At 43.6% G+C, this 22,585-nt stretch overlaps 2 protein-coding genes across 2 annotated transcripts in view; one reads left to right on the top strand and one right to left on the bottom strand.

The window, feature by feature from the left end:
* Positions 1–6,263, top strand: part of panx3 (pannexin 3) — a 62,326-nt gene extending 56,063 nt beyond the window's left edge. The window contains exons 4-5 of the mRNA XM_038779105.1: positions 3,478–4,166; positions 6,118–6,263. Of these exons, the coding sequence (XP_038635033.1) occupies positions 3,478–4,166; positions 6,118–6,185 (757 nt within the window). The 3' untranslated portion in view covers positions 6,186–6,263. The remainder of the gene's footprint in view (positions 1–3,477; positions 4,167–6,117) is intronic.
* Positions 6,264–13,533: 7,270 nt separating this feature from the next.
* acad8 (acyl-CoA dehydrogenase family, member 8) overlaps positions 13,534–22,585 on the bottom strand; it is a 121,672-nt gene continuing 112,620 nt past the window's right edge. The window contains exons 9-11 of the mRNA XM_038779033.1: positions 22,115–22,267; positions 18,630–18,732; positions 13,534–13,995 (exon numbers count right to left, since the gene is read on the bottom strand). Coding sequence (XP_038634961.1) covers positions 13,943–13,995; positions 18,630–18,732; positions 22,115–22,267 — 309 coding nt within the window. The 3' untranslated portion in view covers positions 13,534–13,942. The remainder of the gene's footprint in view (positions 13,996–18,629; positions 18,733–22,114; positions 22,268–22,585) is intronic.

Below are 22,585 nucleotides of genomic sequence, written 5' to 3'. Positions count from 1 at the left end.
CCGACGTTTGAAAGCAATGGTATAATCAGACAAAGTCAACATAGATTTATGAAATGGAAATCATGCTAGACAAACCTACTAGAATTCTCTGAAGATATAACTATCTTCCAGTTGACCAGGGAGACCCGGTGAACGTGGTTTATTTTGAGTTTCAGAAGGCTTGCGGCACGGTTTCACATAGCAGTTTACTATGTAAAGATAAAGCGCAATGGATTGCCGATAGTGTCTCGAGAGGAATAGAAAGTTGGTTAGCAAACGGGAAGCAAAAAGTTGGAATATGTGGGTATTTTTCTGATTGGCAGGCAGTAACTACTGGGGTACTGCAGGGATGTCTGCTAAGACCCCAACTGTTCACATTATTATATTAATGATTTGGACGAGGGAACTAAATGTAATATCTGCAAATTTGCAGATGATATAAAGTTGGGTGGGAGAGTGAACTGTGAGGAGGATGCAGAGATGCTTCAGCTGGATTTGGACAGACTGAGTGGGCAAATGCATGGCAGATGCAGTATAATGTGGATAAATGTGACGTTATCCTCTTTGGTAGCAAATAATAATGTGCCTTCCCATTTTTCAATGGGTGTAAATTGAGAGATGGATACTCAATAAGACCTTGTGTCCTCATGCATCAGTCGCTGAAAGTAAGCGCTCAGGTACAGCAGGCGATAATGAAGGCCAATGGTATGTTGGCCTTCATAGTGAGAGGATTTGAGTACAGGAATAAGGATGTTTTACTACAATTGTATAAGGAATTGGTGAGGCCACACCTGGAGATTGTGTGTAGTTTTGGTGTTGTTATCTGAGGAATGATGTTCTTGCTAAGGAGGGAGTGCAGCGAAGGTATACCTGGCTGATTCTTGGGATAGCAGGATTGTCATATGAGGAGAGACTAAATGGATTAGGATTATATTCACAGAGTTTAGAAACGTGAGGGGGGTGGATGTCATATTATCAAATTCTAACAAGATTAGAGACGGTAGATTCAGAAATAATGTTCCTGATGGCAGGGGAGTCCAGAACTATGGTCATATTTTGAGGATAAGGATAAAAACCTTTTTAGGATTGAGATGAGGAGAAATATCTTTACCCAGAGTGGTGAATCTTTAGAATTCACTACCAAAAAACATAGTTGAGGTGAAAACAGTGTAATTTTAAGATGGCATTAGATCTAGCCCTTGGGGTTAAAAGGATCAAGGAATTAGGGCGGAGGCGGGATCAGGGTATTGAACTCAATGATCAGCTATAATCTAATTGAATGGCGGAGCAGGCTCGAGGGGCCAGATGGCCTACTCCTGCTCCTAGTTCTTATGTTCTTATAATCATAATGAATGGCAGAGCAGACTCAAAGAGTCGAAAGGTCTCTTCCTGCTTCTATTTTCTATGTATACACTGGGAAGCGGGAACCATTAACCACTTACCAGAATATGGCAGCTGGTATTGTCCAAAGCAAGTGTGGCCTCCGCTCAAATTCTCTTTGCTGCTCTCTCCATTGTTTCCTGCACCGAGGGAGTTCTTTGCATTCTAGCCTTCTCATTTATGGCAATTTTCTGTATGATCATTGTCGGACACAGGGCGGCAAGGTGGCACAGTGGTTAGCATGGTTGCTTCACAGTGCCAGGGTCCCAGGTTCGATTCTCGGCTTGGGTCACTGACTGTGCGGAGTCTGCACATTCTCCCCCTGTCTGTGTGGGTTTTTTCCAGGTGCTCCGATTTTCTCCTGTTATATTTCCACTACTGGTAGCATGTTATATTCCTTGTCTTGTTCTCCAAGATAGCCAGATATGTAGTGTTGACAACGAATATAAAACTAAGAAGTTTAATCAAAACAAATTTATTTTACACTACTTAACTTAATTAGGTTCGTACACGTTACTGAGTAACAGATAACAAAATAATAGTACTGAATCTGTGATACAGTAATTAATGATCTCTCTAATTTATAAACTAAACTCTAACTCAACCTCACATTATCCTTCTACATTGAAATCTCCATCAGCTTTCCCCAGCAATCCTAGATACGCAGCCTTTTATATGACCACTCAGCGACGCCATCAAGTGCTGATATGCATGTAGTCTCTCGTTAACCCTTTCCTATGCTTGTACGATACATATCATTACACCTCCCACTGTCAAAGATGTGCAGGTTGGGTGGATTGCCCATGCTAAATTTCCCTTAGTGTCTAAAAAAGGTTTGGTGGGATTACGGGGATAGGATGGAGCTGTGCTCTTTCCAAGGTGCAGACTCGATGAGCCGAATGACCTCCTTCTGCACTGTAAATTCTATGAATCTGGGTCATTGTTTCAAATTGATGACCCTTCATGCTGATGATACTCTGGCTACTTACCTCCAGTGCCATATCCAGTCATATGTGTTTTTTTGTTGTTGCTGGTAATAGTTTATTTTTTCCCCACTGATGGGAAATAGGACCACCCTGACCCCTTATTGCAGCCAAGCAGCACATCCAAGGATGATGCAATGACCCGGGCTGCAGCCCTTTGCTTTTTTTCCATTGACGTATCAAGGCTTTTCAGCTTCAAACATCATTGTTACAATCTCCAAATAATCTTCTTAATTTCATCTGAGAGAACTGGGCCATAAAATAGTCAACGTGAAAACACATCATGCGGGCCCATGTTGTAGTGATATGCATCACTGTATATACACAAGGGGTTAATGTAAATACACTACAACTAAGTAACCACTAGCGGGAACACCAGAGATGTCATGACATGCAGACATACAACCAATGGGTCATTAGAACAGGACACAACCAATGAGTAATCAGGACATCCAGAGGTGGCATTACCATAAGGGGGCACTGCACGACCCCTATAAAAAGACAGGGCACACAGGCTCTGCCTCTTCCACAGACAGACACCTAGAGAGTAAGACAGGGTTGATCAGCAGCAGCATCACACCCTAGCACATGGCTTAGAGCAAGCTGGTATAGTTAGACTGAGTTACTAGAGCTAGATTAGCAGAGTGTCGAACTCATTTAAGAATTGTGTTAATAGTTCAATAAACACATTGAATTCATTTCATAGTCTGGAGCATACTTTCGTAAAGCCGACACCCAGTAGCAGTTTATGTTATATGAAGTAACATAACACAACACCCGATACCCATAACCCCCCCCCAATCTTTTTGGACATCGAGGGCAATTTAGCATGGTCAATCCACCTAACCTGCACAGCATTGGATTGTGGGAGCAAACCGGAGCAAACCCACGCAGATACGGGGAGAACGTGCAGACTCCTCACAGTGACCCAAGCCGGAATCGAACCGAGGACCCTGGGGCTGTGAAGCAACTTTGTTAACCACTGTGCTACCGTGCTGCAATAACATGAGCATTGTTATGTCTTTGTTACAATCAACTCTCCATTAATGCAAGTCTTTCTGTCCTGTAGCACAACTGGGAAAGTATTGGTTGCTTTGTATGAAGTCACTTGCTTTGTGTTTTTTTGTGTCGAAAGGGCTCGAAAGGAGAAGTTCTTTGAATTCCCGCTCCTACAGCGTTATCTGGCCTGCAAAAGCCGCTCCCATTATTTTGTCTGCATGTACTACATGAGGCAGCTGCTTCTCCTGGTGTTCATTGCTGGCGCCTGCCTCTATCTCGTCTATTGCCATTTCCCAGCATTTTTCCATGATGAATTCAGTTGTTCGATTAAATCTGGACTGCTGGCTAATGACCCTAATATCCCAGCTGTGATTCAATGCAAGCTGACCTCAGTAACTATATTCAAGATGATTAGTGTGGTTAATGGTGCTGTCTACCTGCTCTTAGTCCCCATGATTATTTACACTCTGCTGCAGCTTTGTTACTGGGATAAACAATTTCTGGCTGTATATGAGATACTTCCTGCATTTGACCTGGTTAGTAAGAAGATGCTGGGCTGTGCCCTGAATGACCTAAACATCATTCTCCATTTCCTTCGTGCAAACATCAATCAGCTGGAGTCATTCAATCGGCTGGCAGTCCTGTGCATTGTAAAGGATGTGAGTGCAGGGGGGACAGGCTACACCCTCGTGGATATGATGACACTGCTTGTCGGATTGGAAAACTACACAGCTGAAGGTGGCAGCTGTATCACTGTACGAGAAAATGGGGCGACTGGGCTGCATCATCGGGGATATTTGGGTCCTCAACGAGAAGGACAGCAGGGTAAGTGACCAGCAGCAACAATAGAATAAAATTTGCAATTTGACACTGAATCCTAAATGCATAGCAAATATCAACTGACCCAAAATGTCCTTAGGTGGTAATGAATCTATGTTCCTACATTACTCCCAAAGTATGAATTTGATCCAGCCGCAATGAAGGAACGGCAGTAAAGTTCAAAGTCACAATGACAGGAAACTTGCAGCTGGTATTTCTCACCTATCTGCTGCCTTTATCCTCTTGGGTGGTAGAGGTAATCAGCGGGATTCTCCACCGGCAGGATTCTCCCTTACCCTGGCAGCGCACCCAAACCCATGGGTTTCCCAGTGGCATGGGATGGCCACAATGGGAAATCCCATTGCAAGGTGGAGACGACGAAGAATCCAGTTGCTGGCGAGGGTGCGCCACCCAGGAAAACGCAGCTGGCGGACCAAAGAATCCCACCCCATATGTCAAAGTAGCCTTCCCAGGTTTCTGCAGTGTACCTTGTAATTGTACACACTGCTGCATGGATGCAGTGGTGCTAGAGAGAATGAATGTTTCATGAAAAGATTTAAGCTAATGGACAGCTTCCTGCAACATTCTGGTCATTTTTCCCAACAGTCTTTATCCTTGCTTTCACATTGTGCCTATTGGATAGTATCAATATTTTGGGATCCTCATTCCTTATCTCACCTGGGTTCCCCTTACTTTGCACGCTTTCGGTCACATCAGCCCCATCCTGATCTTGCATTGGGTTTGACTGAGGCCTGGAGCAAACTGTCCAGAATCTCATTATGTCACACCACCTCCAACTTGCACATCTGAGCCAGACAGATTCAAAATGAAGAGAGCTACTGAAGAAATGTTTGCTTCGGACAATCTCCTCAAAATGTTACATAAAACATAGAACAGTACAGGCCCTTCGGCCCACAATGTTGTGCCGGCCATTTATCCGAATCTGAGATCAACCTAACCTACACCCCTTCAATTTACTGCTGTCCATGTGCCTGACCAAGAGTCGCTTAAAAACTTATTAGCTTTATGGTAATTTAACCACTGAAATAAAACACTAACCACTAAAAGCACTGAACAACAGATTAACTAATTACACTAATCATCAAACCCTAACCAATAAGCTAAACATGTATCTTCAACTTACCCACTCCTCACCCTCTTCTGATGATGACCGCATTTTGATTTTAGACTTCTGCCCTGTCTGAGATCTGCCACTCTATTCCCAAAAGCCCTGTTTGCGCGCTGTTTAGATCTGCTGGATCTAACTGCACTCTTGACAGCTGATCTAACCTCCTCAATTCTTAGGTGGACAGAAAAAGATCAAACCTGGAAACCTGAAATGAAAAACAAAAGATTGGGAAAATGTACTGCTCAGACCAACAATAACTCTTAGATTGAAAAAGATTTTGCTGTAGCCATTTCATTAGCTCTAATAAACGTGTATCTGGTTTTAGGATGCGCAACATGATGACAAAGCTTGGATTCTGCATTTATGTAGCATCTGATCAAGTCCTGTGGAAACTTCAAAATATTTTACAACTGATAATTTACTTTAGAACAGCAGTCAGTTACTTCACAGGCCAACACTTCAGTTAATCTCCAAAACACATGATCCTCAAAATAGATGAGGCAAACATCCAGTTAACATGTTTTTGGCAGCACTGATTGAGAGATGAATTTTCCCAAGTGATAAGATCATTTACTGTTCATCCTCCAATAACACCCCAAGATCTATAATCCATCTGAGGGGGCAGACCAGGCCACACTCATAACGTCTCAAAGTTCAGCTCCTGCAGCAATGCAGCTTTCTCTCACAGCTGCACTGCAATATCAACAAAGGTTCTGGAAAGGGATTCAAATCCACAGCAAAAGAAAATGAAACAAACAGGAAAATCTTTAAAATGTATTTTATTTGTAAAACGTGTATCCAGAAACTATCTTTCTGATTATAATCCAGGTCGGTTTCAAACAAGGGAAGCTACAGATTGGACCTGTGCAAACCCCCAGAGCTCCTCAAGTTGCTGAGACCACAACAACTGCATCGACTGGACCCTGCAATTTACCATATTAGGCCTCAGAAATGTATTTGTAATAAAATTATTAAAGCCCATTCACAGAATATGTGCTCAAAAGATTATTATTGGAAATATTATCTGCTCTTATGAAAAAAGGTTTTATTCTGTTCTCATATGGGATGATATGTATCTACTTCCTACCTTAAGAGGTTGAATATGTAGTATCTGTTATTGAGGTCCATTGTGTATAGTTCCTGTGCAATAGGGCCGTGCGTGGATTTGCCCTATAGCATGTATTGGGACATGTATATTACCTACACCATGAGATGATGGCACTGGGAGGAATGTGAATATTTTGGATCAGCGGTTGACAGTGGGTAGGTATTTAGGTGAAACAACTGTTGGATTGGATTGGATTGGATTTGTTTATTGTCACGTGTACCGAGGTACAGTGAAAAGTATTTTTCTGCGAGCAGCTCAACAGATCATTAAGTACATAGGAAGAAAAGGGAATAAAAGAAAATATGTAACAGGGCAAACGAGTATAAATTAAGTAAAAAGTGGATCTGATGGGGAGAGCTCGCAGAGAGTCGCCTCGCTCCAGCGCCATCTTGGAAACTGTTAAGCGTCATCCTATCTTTTTACAATTTTACCAATGGCCCATGGAATATTCAAAGGTTCAGAGTCTCACCTACTCAAAGAAGGCAAGATCTCAGCAGTGGTAAATTGTGGAGGAATTCACAACCTGACTGTGAAGCTCTCTGCCTTGAAGAAGCAACATCAAATTTCGAGGCACTGTCGAGGGTGGGCCCAAAGTGAAAAGCAGTTAGTGGAAAGGTGACTCATCTTTCATTCTCACTCCACAGTATAAATATTTCCCACTTTCTCTGTCTTATAGCTTTGACAAAGGGTCATCTGGACTCGAAACGTTAGCTGTTTTCTCTCCCTACAGATTTGCCAGACCTGCTGAGATTTGCCAGCATTTTCTCTTTGGTTAGTGGAAAGGTGTTTCCCAGTTCCACAGCAGGAAAAGGTTCCTGAGAGGCCCATCAGCAGAGCCTTCGTCTGGCTATTGGGGTCAATGCTTTCAGGCTTTAAATCTCAAAGCAAGCAGGACAGTGGTATGATAATGAGGCTGCAGCCGCATGAAGCAACTGTGCAACAACTGAAGAACAACAATGGGCAGAACGGTGAGATAGTGATTAGCACTTCTGCGTCACAATGCCAGGTACCCAGATTTGATTCTAGCCGTGGCCGATTGTATGGAGTTTGCACATTCGCCCCGTGTACGTGGGTTTTCTCCAGGAGCCCAGGTTTCCTCCTACAGTCCAAAGATGTGCATAGCTGGATTAGCCATGATCAATTTGCGGGGTTGCAGGAGTGAGGGGGAGTGAGCCTCGGTAGAGTGCTCTTCCAGAGGGTCAGTGCTGACGTGATGGATTGAATGGCCTTCTTCTGCACCGTAGGGATTCTATTGATTCTAACCATGGGAGCTCTAAGAGTTGAGAAAGCTATTGGATATGGGTGAGGAACGTGTAGACGGACAAGAAGGTAGCCGCACAGGTAGTGGCCGTGCCCCCAAGCTCAAAAGGTCTACCAGCAGAGGCCCAGCTTCCTGGAGATGTCAAGATAGCAATGGCTGTGAAGACTGGATCTCTCCTGGTAGGTGGTGGAAGAGCTGCGTGGTGTGATAGAGTAGAAGTTGATGCCAATGTCTGTAGCCATAAAAGTGACATTGACACTGAACATTTCTGCCTGAGGTTCGTCCCAGAGATTTACCCAAGTGCAGGGGCTATTGACTTTACTTATGGTGCCAAGACTTCCTCATGGCAGCTTTGTGAATAAGAAGTTCCACTCCCTCACTGTTCCAAGTTGTCTGTGACCAACCCACATTGGATCATGACGGTGTGTGCAATTTTTCCAGGAAACTGCCATAATACCTATATTCTTGAACAGTCTCAATTGTCTCTGTTGTTCAGGGCACTTGAACTGATTGGTTCGGAGGGTCAGGAGGGTTTCATTGAAGTCAGTACGCAATCCCAACACACAAGCAGCGGATACATACAAATGCTGGCATAGGACTACAGGGACCACCATCGAGCAGGCCATTTGAAGAAGTTTAGATGTTTCAATGGATCGGAGGGAAGCCTGCCAACACACATCGTCAAGGTTATTCCTATTTCATGATAATCTGCTGTACATTTGTAGCCTGCAAAGAGACATTGATAGGATGCAGAGCTGGGCCGAAAAATGGCAGAAGGAGTTTAACCCTGATAAGTGCGAGGTGATTCATTTTGGTTTGGACATATTTGAATGTGGATTACAGGGTCAACGGCAGGGTTCTGAGGAATGTGGAGGAACAGAGATTTTGGGGTTCATGTCCACAGATCTCTGAAGGTTACCACTCAAGTGTATAGAGCCGTGAAGAATGTGTTTATCAACAGGGGGATCGCGTTTAAGAGCCGTGGGGTTATGCCGCAACTGTACAGGACCCTAGTGAGACCATATTTGGAGTATTGTGTGCAGTTCTGGTCACCTCATTATAGGAAGGATGAGGATGCATTGGAAAGGGTGCAAAGGAGATTTACCAGGATGCTGTCTGGTTTGGAGGGTAGGTCTTATGAGGAAAGGTTGAGGAAGCTCGGGCTTTTCTCATTGGATTGGAGCGCAGGAGGATGAGAGGCGACTTAATAGAACAGAGAACATAGAGAAATACCGCACAGAACACGCCCTTCGGCCCACGATGTTGTGCCAAACTTTTGTCCGAGGTTAATCATAGAATTTTGGACACGAAGGGCAATTTATCATGGCCAATCCACCCAACCTGGACATCTTTGAACTGTGGGAGGAAACCGGAGCAACCCACGCACACATGGGAAGGATGTGCAGACTCCACACAGACTGTGACCCAAGCCGAAATCGAACCTGAGACCCTGGAGCTGTGAAGCAATTGTACTATCCTCAATGCTACCGTGCTGCCCTTAAGAACAAACACTCCATTATTCTACCATAATCCATGTACCTATCCAATAGCCGCTTGAAGGTCCCTAACGTTTCCGACTCAACTACTTTCCCAGGCAGTGCATTCCATGCCCCCACTACTCTCTGGGTAAAGAACATACCTCTGACATCCCCCCTATATCTTCCACCATTCACCTTAAATTTATGCCCCCTTGTAATGGTTTGTTCCACCCGGGGAAAAAGTCTCTGACTGTCTACTCTATCTATTCCCCTGATCATCTTATAAACCTCTATCAAGTGTCCCCTCATCCTTCTCTGTTCTAATGAGAAAAGGCCTAGCACCCTCAACCTTTCCTCGTAAGACCTACTCTCCATTCCAGGCAACATCCTGGTAAATCTCCTTTGCACCTTTTCCAAAGCTTCCACATCCTTCCTAAAATGAAGTGACCAGAACGTCACACAGTACTCCAAATGTGGCCTGACCAAGGTTTTGTACAGCTGCACCATCACCTCACGGCTCTTAAATTCAATCCCTTTGCTAATGAACGCTAGCACACCATAGGCCTTCTTCACAGCTCTGTCCACTTGAGTGGCAACTTTCAAAGATCTATGAAAATAGACCCCAAGATCTCTCTGCTCCTCTACATTGCCAAGAACCCTACTGTTAACCCTGCATTCTGCATTCATATTTGTCCTTCCAAAATGGACAACCTCACACGTGTCAGGGTTAAACTCCATCTGCCACTTCTCAGCCAGCTCTGCATCCTATCTATGTCTCTTTGCAGCCGACAACAGCCCTCCTCACTATCCACAACTCCACCAATCTTCGTATCATCTGCAAATTTACTGACCCACCCTTCAACTCCCACATCCAAGTCATTAATGAAAATCACAAACAGCAGAGGACCCAGAACTGATCCCTGCGGTACATCACTGGTAACTGGGCTCCAGGCTGAATATTTGCCATCCACCACCACTCTCTGACTTCTTTCAATTAGCCAGTTTGTTATCCAACTGGCCAAATTTCCCACTATCCCATGCCTCCTTACTTTCTGCATAAGCCTACCGTGGGGAACCTTATCAAATGCCTTACTAAAATCCATGTACACTACATCCACTGCTTTACCGTCATCCACATGCTTGGTCACCTCCTCAAAGAAGTCAATAAGACTTGTAAGACAAGACGATCCCCTCACAAATCCGTGCTGACTATCCCTAATCAAGCAGTGTCTTTCCGTTTATAGAGGTTTATAAGATGATGAGGGGGATAGATAGAGTGGACGTTCAGAGACTATTTCCTCGGGTGGATGTAGCTGTTACAAGGGGGCACAACTATGAGGTTCGGGGTGGGATAGGAGGGATGTCCGAGGTAGGTTCTTTGCTCAGAGAGTGGTTAGGGTGTGGAATGGACTGCCTACTGTAATAGTGGAGTCGGACACTTTAGGAACTTTCAAGCGGTTATTGGATAGGCACATGGAGCACACCAGAAGGACAGGGAGTGGGATAGCTTGATCTTGGTTTCGGACAAAGCTCGGCACAACATCGAGGGCTGAGGGGCCTGTTCTGTGCTGTCCTTTTCTATGTTCTACATTACACAACACAATGCTCCAGAGGGGAGTAGTGTTGGAGTCCTAGGAAGACCCTGAGTGAGCCACATCCTCAGAAGGAGAGCCTTAGGGCATTTCAATAGATGCCAGTCAATGAATTTGGCCCCTGGGGTGCCCAGCTCACTGGACAGCGATAGGAATGGCAGGCTGACACACTATTCTGATCAGCAGACGTTTCACATCTGGACACGGTCAAGGGGCTACCAAACCAAAATGTTTTCTCTGATGTGACCTTCCTGACCTTTCCAGTAGCATTTCTCTATACCCGGCAGCACTAAATGCCAAGGCCTTCTGTCAACACAGGTACTTATGTGCCCTTACTTTTATATACCATCCATCTATTCGACTCCATATCTGATCACTCTTGACAACTACATATAAATAAATACAGTTGCTATACATTGAATGTCAAAACCCTCAGCTGTTAAGGCTCCTGCAGTTCACAAATTATTATTCAGTGGAATCCCAAGTACCAGTCCATGCATTTACACTCGCTTACGTTCACTTCTACGAAGACCCCTGAGCCTGGAATTGATGTTGAGCAGGTTGCTGCCTTTCTTGCTCCAGCACATTACATTTCGGTGACATGTGTACTTCAGGTCCATTCTTCACGTGATGGCAGGACTGACATAGGAGAATTGAATTGGTTAGGGTTTGTTTCACCTCTGGATTTGCCGGAGTACAGAATAATAAGGGGAAATCTCATAGAAACCTATAGAATTTTAATAGGACTAGACAGGCTAGATGCAGCAGCTGTGCAGTGCTGTGTATCTGGGTGGTGGATGGTGCACTGGAAAGCGACAGTGTCTTGAGTGGCATTACCATCCTCTGAGCTTTTCAATGTAGCAGCAGCTCGTACCTGCTGTAGAGATGTGATTTCAGAGAAACAGCTGCTCCATTAACCAAGTCCTAGTTCCATCCCTTGGTCAGGTGTTTCAATTGGTGTTAAAGAACCACAAAGATAACAGTGTCTCGAGAATGTTAGGTGCAACAATCACTTTACTTATTCTTCATAACTTCCACAACTGTTTTGCATTCAACATCAGGTGGCCCCGCTGTGATTCATTACTCTCCATAGTCTCTTTCCCTCTTGGTGTCACCATGGTAAAACAAATTATGAGACCAAGGTACAGACGATGCAGAGAGAGGGTGGAAAATGGAGAGAATTCATAGTCTGTAGTTGTTGAACTCAATATTATGTCCAGAAGGCTGCAAAGTGCCTAATTGGAAGATGAGGTGCAGTTCCTCCTGTTTGCATTGGACATCAGTGGAACATTGTAACAAGCTAAGGACAAAAGTGTGAGCATGAGAGCAAGATGGCGAATTTCAATATTTCTAGTTTAACAGCATTCAATATTTGCAGTTGTTTCTTGCCACCTTGTGTTGCTGTTTTCTGAGTTGCCATCTGTGCCATTGCCTTTCTCCTTTACAGTTCATTTTCTTCTCATCTTGACTTGCACATGAGTTAATTAACACAGCTGTATGGCAGTTCAACTCTCACATACTGCTTAATGGGTTCAAGTTAAATATTGCAATCCATTCTGCAAATTTGGCCTCTGTTGATTCACAGCTCCAGGGTCCCAGGTTCAATTCCCCGCTGCGTCACTGTCTGTGCGGAGTCTGCACGTTCTCCCTGTCATAATATACACACAGGTGATGGTGCACAGACAGGCAGTGATTGACACACAGGATGACCAATGAACACACAGAACACAGCAGACAATCACCAGACAGGACACGACCACTATAAAATCAGAGGGCACTAGTTTTCCCGCTCTCTTGGGATCCTGCCTCTGAGACAGTCAGAGCCCGTGAGCAACAACTAGAACATACACCATGTGGTAGTAAGATAGTCTGGTCAGGTTAGCCTCAGGTCTCCAGTCAACTCAGCAGTGTCAACCCACAGTTTAAAGTATGTATAATAGTTAAGAGCTCAATAAAATCGAGTTGCATTTCTTCAAGTGTTGGAAGCCTGTCTCTCTCACTGCTGCAGTAAACGCAGTCCTCGCAGACTCAGCTTACCCAACACATCAGTCCGTGTGTCTGTTTCGGTTTCTTCCGGGTGCTCCGGTTTCCTCCCACAGTCCAAAGTTGTGCAGGTTAGGTGGATTGGCCATGATAAATTGCCCTTAGTGTCTAAAAAGGTTGAGTGGGGTTACTGAGTTACGGGGATAGGGCTTAAGTGGGGTGCTCTTTCCAAGGGCCGGTGCAGAACCGATGGGCTGAATGGCTCCTTCTGCACTGTTGATTCTATGGTTCTTTTCTAAATTTACCATAGATTTCAATTTGTTTTTGCTGTACCTTACTGGCTTGAACAGACCGCAGTCACTTTGTTCATTTTGTGCTGGCATTGCTTTTACTCTCTTTGCCTATTCACCTCTGCTTGCTCTGAGAAGGTAACATAACATTGCTCCCATTCCTGGCTGAACTCAAGATTTAAAGCCCATCAAACTTGCTTAACTGCCTGAGGAAGGGACAAAGAATGAACATCTAAAAAATCACAAAGACATCTTGCTTTTCATGGTTTAAACCACAATATCTAGTTAACACGGGTCAGCTGGGTCATTTGAGTCCCTTTAATGTGCAAATCCATTTTATTAGGCTTATGTTTAAAAACACAGATGGGTAATTTTTATATCCCTGATGAGACTGGAACTTCCTGACCTGTTTTCATCTCATGACATGCAAGCTGGTTATAACAACCAGGAATGTAAAGAAAAAAAATGCTTCTGTCCACACACCACATTTGCAGGTAGCTTAACTAATTCTGAAACAAAATAGGCTGATGTATCAGGATGGTTATACAATAGTTTAATCATATTTATGGCTACAGTTGACAACTTCAAAACTTTCCAAAAATGGCTAGTATTTCACAGGATTCCAGGATTCAGTATCCAGCTGAGACTCTGGGGGAAAGCCACGAGTTGGTAGTCAGCCTTGCCACTCAGTGTAGCAACAGTAACAGTGAAACATTAAGGATCTGTGTGTTTGTGGTGTTTCTGCCATGTGGCTACACGCGAGTTTGAAACTATATAAGAATTGTTCCAGTTACAGGTCCAATAAATAATTAAACAGAAGAAAACTATTGTATTTTACTGGTCAGATACCTTACTATGGAGTGTAGGTGCAGTCTGGCCATGATACACTCAATAAAAAGACTTGTTCCTCTTGTGCAGAGCTATACTAATGGACAGCAAAATTAGTCATTGAGCAGGTTCTTTGAGATAAGCATTCGCATCACTTCATTGGTTCCTACAAGAAATAAAGAAATCACATGTTACTTCTTCCAAATAGAAACACTGTCCCCATTCATGACGAAAACCTTGCAACACTGATTTTTATGAACATGCTGGAGAAGATGGGTAGTATGAGGTGGTAGAGTGAGTGACTATAAGAAGCAAGATGACATGTATCAACCATGGATATTGGATACACTTTCTAAGATGGGTCTTTACAACTGAGATTTTGTGATAGTGGGGTTACATGTACCTGGTTACATTTGGAATAGAAATGAGTGTACTATACCCAACATTCAAGACCAAGCCTTAAGTAAGGCATTTGATAAGGCTCCTTGTGGAAGAGAATCAAAGAATAGTTACAATGAAGGAACTCATTCAATTTGTATCTGTGCCCTTTCTCTGTAGTTCAAAATGTTTTTTCCGAGTGCTGATAAAATTTGCGATTGAAAGCGACAGCTAATTTTGCATCCAATACACTGTTGGGCAGGACATTTCAGATACTAACCACTCGTTGCTTAAAAAAGTATTATATTGTTTCTTCTGCCAATCATCTTAAATTTCTATCCTCTGATTTTCGAAGCTTCTGCAAGCACAAAAAGTTTCTCCATAACTACTTTTCCTCGCACCCTCATGATTATGAACACCCAGGTTTATTAGCAACATTAAAATCCAGGAGTAATGATGACCAGTTGATTTTTAGACTGAAGGGAAATATATAGTGCTCTCCAGTAGATGGTATTAAGACATCTAATCTTTTTGAATTCTATTAAATTATGCTCTGCACTTTACAAAAATGTATTTATGGGATGTGGGTATCACTGGCTAAACCAACGTTTACTGCTCACCCTGAATTGCCCTCAAGGTGATGATGGTGACCCACAGTGGTCCATGTAGTGTGTGAGGGAAGCAAGAGTTCCAGGATTTTGACAGCAAAGGAAGGGTGTTATATTTCCAAGTCAGGATGGTGAGTGACTTGGGAGGAGAGCTTGCGGTTGCCGGTGCTCCCAAGTATCTACTCCCCCTGTCCTTCTAGATGGTAGCGGTCGTGGGTAAACTCCAGTTCAAAGTCTGCCAATTACACCAAGATAGATGAGAAATTAAGTTGTAAAGAGATATAGAGTCGACAAAGGAATGTAGAGAGATCAATTAAGTGGACAAAATTTGCCACATGGAATAAGGGAAACTGTGAAAATGTCCACTTTGGCAGGAAAAGAGGGAAACCGTACACTATTTAAAAGGAAATGCGATTGCAGAAATCTGCGGCTGAGCAGGGGGATAGTGCAACATATCTACCAGATGATCGCGCACTTGGTACCGGGAAGAGAGTATGGGGGAGGACACCCGATTCCAGTGGCCATGAAGGTGACGGTCACCCTGAACTTTTACACCACGGGGTCCTTCCAGGCGTGGAGTGGGGACCTGTCAGAGATCTAACAGGCCTCAGTGCACAAGTACATCTGCGTCTTCATGGAGGCTCCAGATGACTTGTCGGCACAATACATCAACTCAAATAAGCATCGAGACCATCAGGATGCCAAGGCAGCGGGGTTCGCTGCCATCACCAAGATGCCCTACGTCCAGGGGGTGATCGAGGCAATGCATGTCCCCCTACGAGCACCGGTCCATGACAGGCTGCTCTACACCAACTGGAAGGGATTCCTCTCGATGAACGTGCAGCTAGTGTGTCACCATGAGATGTATACCATGCACCTTTGTGGCCGGTACCAAGGCAGCTGGTACATAAACCACAAAAGTTACAATGCAAATGATTAGGAAGGCAAATCGAATGTTGGTGTTTACTAAATGGGAAATGGTATATAAAAGCAGGGAAGATTTGCTGCAGCTTTGCAGGACCTTGGTGAGACCACATCTAGAATAATGTGTGCAGTTTTGTCTCTTTATTTAAAAAAAGAAGTTGTTAGAAGAAGTGCAGAGAAGGTTTACTTAACTCATATCGGAGGTGAAGGGCTTATCTCAAGAATGGCTGAACAGGTTGGAGTTTACAAGAATAAGGGGTGATCTTTTTTCTTTTCGTTCAGGGGATACTGCTGCTGGGCCAGCATTTATTGCCCATCACTAACTGTCCTTTAACTAATTAACCATTTGAAAGGGCATTTCAGAGTCAACCATATTGCTGTCGGTCTGGAATCACATGTAGGCCAGACCATATAAGGGTGGCATTTCCTTCCCTAAAGGACATTAGGACAAATAGGTTTTTACGACAATCAACAATGATTTCATGATCATCATTAGACTTTTAGTTCCAGATGTTTGACTGAACTTAAATTCCACCATCTGCTGTGGTGGGATTTGAACCCGGGCCCTGAGAGCATTATCCAGTGACAACACCACTAAGCCACATCTTGCCTTAAAGCCCATTAAGGAGTGTACAACTCACAAAGAACAAAAGAACAAAGTAAAGTACAGCACAGGACTCCAAGCATGCGCCGACCATGCTGCCCGTCTAACCTCAAACGTTCTACACCTCCGGGGTCCATATTCCTCAATTCCCATGTTTCTGTCAAGATGCCTCTTAAACGTCACTATCGTGCCTGCTTCCACTACCCTCTGTGTAAAAAAACTACCCTTGCACATCTCCTCTAAACTTTGCCCCTTGCACTTTAAACCTATGTTCCCAAGTAATTGACACTTCCACCCTGGGAAATCGCTTCTGACTATCCATTTTGCCAAGCCCCTCATAACTTTGTAGACTTTTATCGAGTCATCCCTCAACCCTCATCGTTCCAGTGAGAACAAACCGAGTTTATCCAACCTCTCTTCATAGCCAATGCCCTCCATACCAGGCAACATCCTGGTAAACCTCTTCTGTACCCTGTCCAAAGCCTCCACACCCCTCTGGTAGTGTGGCAACCAGAATGGAACATTATATTCCAAGTGCAGTGAAGCTAAGGTTCTATAGAGCTGCAGCATGACTTGACAATTTTCATACTCAATGGACCGTGAAGGCAAGCATTCCGAATAAACTAGCCCTGAAAATGGATGGTGCTGGACGATCGGGCCATACACAGCTGTCGTCAGCAATGGAGAGCCTGTGGGAGCTAGGCTGTGATGAGTAAGACTGCTACGGTAAACATGGAAGCCCAGACATGGGCCCGAATGGAGCCGCCACAGGCACAGATCTTGGTGTTAGTAGCAAATATTCAACCTGTTCAATGCCAAGGCTGCCAAATACACCTCTAATAACTGCCTAACTTTGCCTGTCAGATCATCTGCAGTTGAAACCCTCATCATGCTTTCATTACATCTCGATTTAACTATACGAATGCATTTCCAGTTGGTCTCCCGCCTTCAACCACCATAAACCTGAGGTCAACAAATTGGCCAGGTGGTTAACAGTGAGGTTGAGAGTCCTGGATTACAGGAGAATATAAACACGATGGTCAAATGGACAGAAAATTGGCAGATGGAATTTAGCCCTGAACAGTATAATTTGACAAGGTAGTATTCAATGAATGGCCTGACACTGGGTGTCAGGAACAAAGGGATCTTGGCGTGTTTGTTCATAGATCTCTGAAGCCAGATGTGCAGGCTAATAGGGTGGTGAACAGGGCATATAGGACACCTGCCTTTATCAATTGAGGCATAGGTGACAAAAGCAGGGAATTCATGTTGAAGTTGCATAGAACTTTGGTGAGGTCATAGCTGGAGTACTGTGTGCAATTCCAGTTGCCACATTATTGGAAGGATGTAATTGCACTGGGGGGGGGGGGGGGGGGGGGGGGGGTACAAGCGATTCATCAGGATGTTGCCTGGGATGGAATATTTTAGTTATGAAGAGAGATTGGATAGGCTTGGGTTGTTGCTGGAGCAGGGAAGCCGGAGGGGCGACCTGATCGAGGTGTAGAAGATTGAGCAGGAAGGATAGGGAGCAACTGTTCCCCTTAGTTGAAGAGTCAGTTATGACCGGACGAAAATTCAAGATGAGGGGCAGGAAGGGGGGATTTGAGGCCAACCATTTTTACCCAGAGGGTGATGACGGTTTGGGATGTAATACTGGGATGGTGGTAGAGGCGGGATGCCTCACATCCTTTAAAAGGTAGCTGGATGAGCACTTGGCATGTCATAACATTCAAAGGTATGGGCTAAGTGCTGAAAAATGTGATAAGGTAGCCAGGCCAGGTGTCTTTCATGCACCGGTGCACACTCGATGGGACGAAGGGCCTCTTCTGCACTATATTCTTCTGTGATTTTGAGAACTCTGCAATCTTGTCCAAAGATGTCTGCTTTCTTCTAATTCTGGCCTCTTGCTTATCCCCAATTTTAATTGTCCTACCATTGGTGGCCATGTTTTCAATTGCCAAGGCTCCAAGCTCTGGGATACTCTTCATATGCCTCTCCACCTCGTATTTTTTCATTTAAGGCACTCCTTAAGACCTACCTTAAGCTTTGGTCATCTGTCCGGATACCTTCATTCGTGGTTTGGTGTCATACATTGTTTAATAATGTTCCTTGGGATGTTTCATCATTTTAAAGGTGCTGTATTAATCCAAGGTGTTTTGTTTTTGTTATGACATGTCATGAAGATACTATTTAGAGGAACTGGAGAGTGTTTTCATGTAGCCTGCACAATGGACTGATGGGCCTCTTGTGTGCAGTATAATTCTATAAATTGTATTAAATACTTACCTTCCAAGATCTGATGCACCCTGGTATCTCGAACAAACTGCTGTACAGCATAGTCCTTTAAATAGCCATAGCCACCATGCATCTGCAGCGCCTGATTACAGATCTGTATGAGAGACAGTTAATTTTATTGATTTCCTGATCAGCCTGTTTTCTTCCTGAAGATCAAATCTTTTGCATTTGTTTATGTTTGGTGAAAATGCAGCACCTTATACCGTTGAGGTGCTGAAACATAAAGAAATTGCTTCTTTTCAGTCATTTTAAACAAGAATTGTGTTGCGAAAACATTTTAAATAAAAATGAAGGGATAACAGAGACAAATGATTAGTTATCTCTCGACCTATGGAGGTCCAAACTATGGATTTTATTTCTCAGAGACTTGACTAGTACCTTGTTAGCTATCTCTGGTTCAGCTGATGGCCCTGACCATTTGTGCTTAATAAAGGGTCTTGCTGTGGTGCAAAACTGGAGCTTCAGGGAATAGATGAGGGCATAGGTAAGGTCCGTGGGGCAAAGTTTAGAGGCAATGTGCGAGGCAGGTTTTTTTATACAGAAGGTGTTGAGTCCCTGGAACGCGTTGCCAGTGGAGGTTGTGGAAGCAGATACATTGACAGCACTCAAAATGCATCTTGACAAATACATGGATAGGATGGGTGTAGAGGGATACGGCACAAGGAAGTGCTGAGGGTTTTGGCCAAGGTTGGTATCATGGCCGGTACAGGTTTGGTGGGCCGAAGGGCCTGTTCCTGTGCTGTATTGTTCTTTGTACACTGGGAGTACTGTCATCTTCCCTCAGCCTTTTCATGTATTATAATCCCAGACCAGACCCCAATAGTGGCTGGAATACTGGACAGAAACCCCAATATTTTATCTTAATTTTCTCAAGAGTGTGAGAAAACAATACCTCGATCCAGGAGTGATTTCACGCAAAATAGGGGTATGGTATATTAAAGTAAACTTAGTTGATTAAAGATTCATTTCATTTAGAAAAGTAATTCATTAAGCATTGGTCAAACATTGGAGGAGTATTACTAACAAAGTGTTAAAATATAATTAACAACACACAAAAAAGCTTATAATTACCCCTTAAACAATGCTAATCAACACAGTGGTATTATAACCCTTAACTGCTATCTGTATTCCCACTCAAACACAAAACAATTCCAGCTCTTAATCCACTTTCAAATACAGTTAGTACTCAGGAATACCTGCTGTATGAAGATGTCTGGATACTCTACTTTGAGAAAGAGATATCTTTTGACACTGCTTTAAAGAAAATACCTGAATCCTGTAAGATAATGTTCTATGTTCTATACAGAAACGGGCCTAGGGTTGCTGGCGCCCCGGGCAAGCTGAACTTCGGCGCCCTTACAAGTATAATTTTTAAATATAATTTGGCCCCTGACATCGCAGCAGGAGCTGCCCAAGTACAATATTACCCCTCCAGCAGTAATTTTCAACAGTGAATACTTGTGAGAATTTACTTGCAAAACAAGACACCAGATATTGGTTCATAAGAGAAAAATTAAAGAGAACAAATAGCCTAGAAACTTGACCTACCTCTTTTTAGATTCAGGACCTCAGACGCCAATTGTCTGCTTCTTCATTGCCACTTAGTGAGAAGTGCAAAGGGTTTGGCAGCAATACAACCCACATATTTTTTAATCAAGGTTAACTCGGCAAGGAGTGCCCAGAAACTCCCTCCTATGCTATTTACAGCGGCAAAATCTGCCTTCCTTGTGTGTGTGTGTTTTTTTAAACAACACTTCGAGAGCACCAGAAGTATAATGAAATTTCGGGAAGCTTGCAATTAGACCCAGTTAATCTAAAATACCTGACTCCCGCTGACCTAAGCTGCGCATTCCAAGGGGGCTAAATAGCAGCTCAGAAACTGCAGTGCTCCAAGGAGGAAAAATTCCGAGCCAGTCTCAGAGTGTGAGGCATTATTCTCCTAAAGTTTGCTTTCAGCCCACTTGTGGCTGTTCAGCTTATTGTAGCCCAAAGTAAGATTGTGAGGGTTTAACTCACAATTTGTTTAGTCTCTCTCTCTCTTTCCTTCTTCTGGTTCCTTTTCTCTTCAAACAAGTTAGGTTTTTGTCTCATGATGGCGCCCCCTAGCACATGGCGCCCCGGGCGACTGCCCGAGTTGCCGGTACCTTGAGCCAGCCCTGGTTCTATAAGTTGAACAGGTGTAGGTTAGGTTGATCTTAGATTAGGATAAGTGGTCGGCGCAACATCGTGGGCTGAAGGGCCTGTACTGTGCTAACAGTCTGTTCTAACCTGCTGAAATTCTGGCTGTATTTCTTCAGAAACTGCTTCTCAGCTTGTTTCAGCTCAACTTTAATCATACAATTCTGAATTATTTAGAAAGGAACTGCTAATCTGTCTACAGACTGAACTGGAGTGAGAGCAGATGCTTGACTTCTGCTCAAATCGCAATCTGAAACTTCACTAAAACCGCCTTTCTGCAAAATGCCTGGTACCTTAGCTCCTCCCAGAAATTACATCATTTTAGCAAGCTGAAACCTAATTAACTCCACATGGAACCTTTTTAATCCAAACACAACTTCATTAGCCCAAGCTTTAATGATGCCTTAATTACACCCCTGGCTCCCAAAACCTTTCAAACCAGGATTTTTTAAAAACACTGCTGAAGCAGTCATACACATGCTAACGCTTACTCCACCAAATACCTGTAATACACTACATCTGCAATTCATACATTCATCACAGATGCCTCAATATGTGCATTATCAGGACCAGACTGGTTGACTTTGCGAAAACAAAGTTTTAAAATTCCATTCTGTACCAGACAGACCCCTTAACAAGGAGCTTAAGGGGCTGTTAATTAGCAGAGTAGGTCTTTTGTTCAGTCCAGCCACCCTCCCCACAATACTGGCCCTATGAATATTACAAGGTGGCCCGGGGGCAATTAGATTCCGTGACAACCTTTGGGACCGCAATTTTAAAATCTTTCCTGCAGTTAAGTCATGACCCTGCAGTTTTGAAAGTCTGGTTCTGTGCATGGAGAAGTTTAGCTACATGACTATGGCATTTTTAGTTGTGTGTTAACTGGGCTATACTCCTCCAATGTTTGACCAATGCTTAATGAATTACTTTTCTAAATGAAATGAATCTATAATCAACTAAGTTTAAAGCTCAGGAGTCCCACTGTCACCATGTTATCTTTTGTTTGCCATTTCAAAATTAATCCCACTGTAATCATATCCATGTACCCAACTCTACTTCACATGGTTATCGAATTTTCTCTTACAATATAACCCACTGACTCCCCAACCACAGAAAGCAGTCTTAGCCCCTTTTTGCTCATTTTACTGAACCCTTCAGAATTTTAAATGCCTGACATAAAAGGAGCAAGTACATAGCTGTTGCAGTACTGAGGCCGAGAGTCACCTCATGTTCAGGCTGTGCAGCCAGCACTTCTTGTTACTCTGACTGGAAGAGCTGGCAAGACGCTCTAGACTTACTGTAAAACATTCATCAGTTGCAAAGAGTTTGGCCATTGCACATAGGGTTACTGCATCCTGCCGACCCTCTTGGAGTGCTGCAGCAGCATTGCGCACCATCAAACGAGCTGCCACCAACCCAGTTGCCATTTCAGCTAGTTTAAACTGCAGATACTGCAAGAAGCAAACAGCAAAAGTGAGCATCAGTGCAAATCATAAAATGAATTACAGAATTCTACAAACTGCTCACATAATTGAATTCCCAGGGTACTGCATTTTCCAGGGATACTCCATTCCCCATTGAGGATGCCACTTTTGAAAGTAACCACTGAAATTGCTTCCTTTTCAAAGTAACCACTGAAATTACTTCCTTTTGAAACTTGCCACTGAAATTGCTTCCTGCATGCTCAAAGTGCAATGCATTCCAGGTAACAGCAACTTGCATAAAAACATGTCTGCTTCTTTTAACGGTTTCCTTAAATTTGGTTCCAC

This window comes from Scyliorhinus canicula, chromosome 19 (assembly GCF_902713615.1).
Source record: "Scyliorhinus canicula chromosome 19, sScyCan1.1, whole genome shotgun sequence".
NCBI classification, from domain to species: Eukaryota; Metazoa; Chordata; class Chondrichthyes; order Carcharhiniformes; family Scyliorhinidae; genus Scyliorhinus; species Scyliorhinus canicula.
The sequence above is the reverse complement of the archived record's forward strand: the minus strand, read 5'-3'. Positions and strand labels throughout refer to the sequence as shown.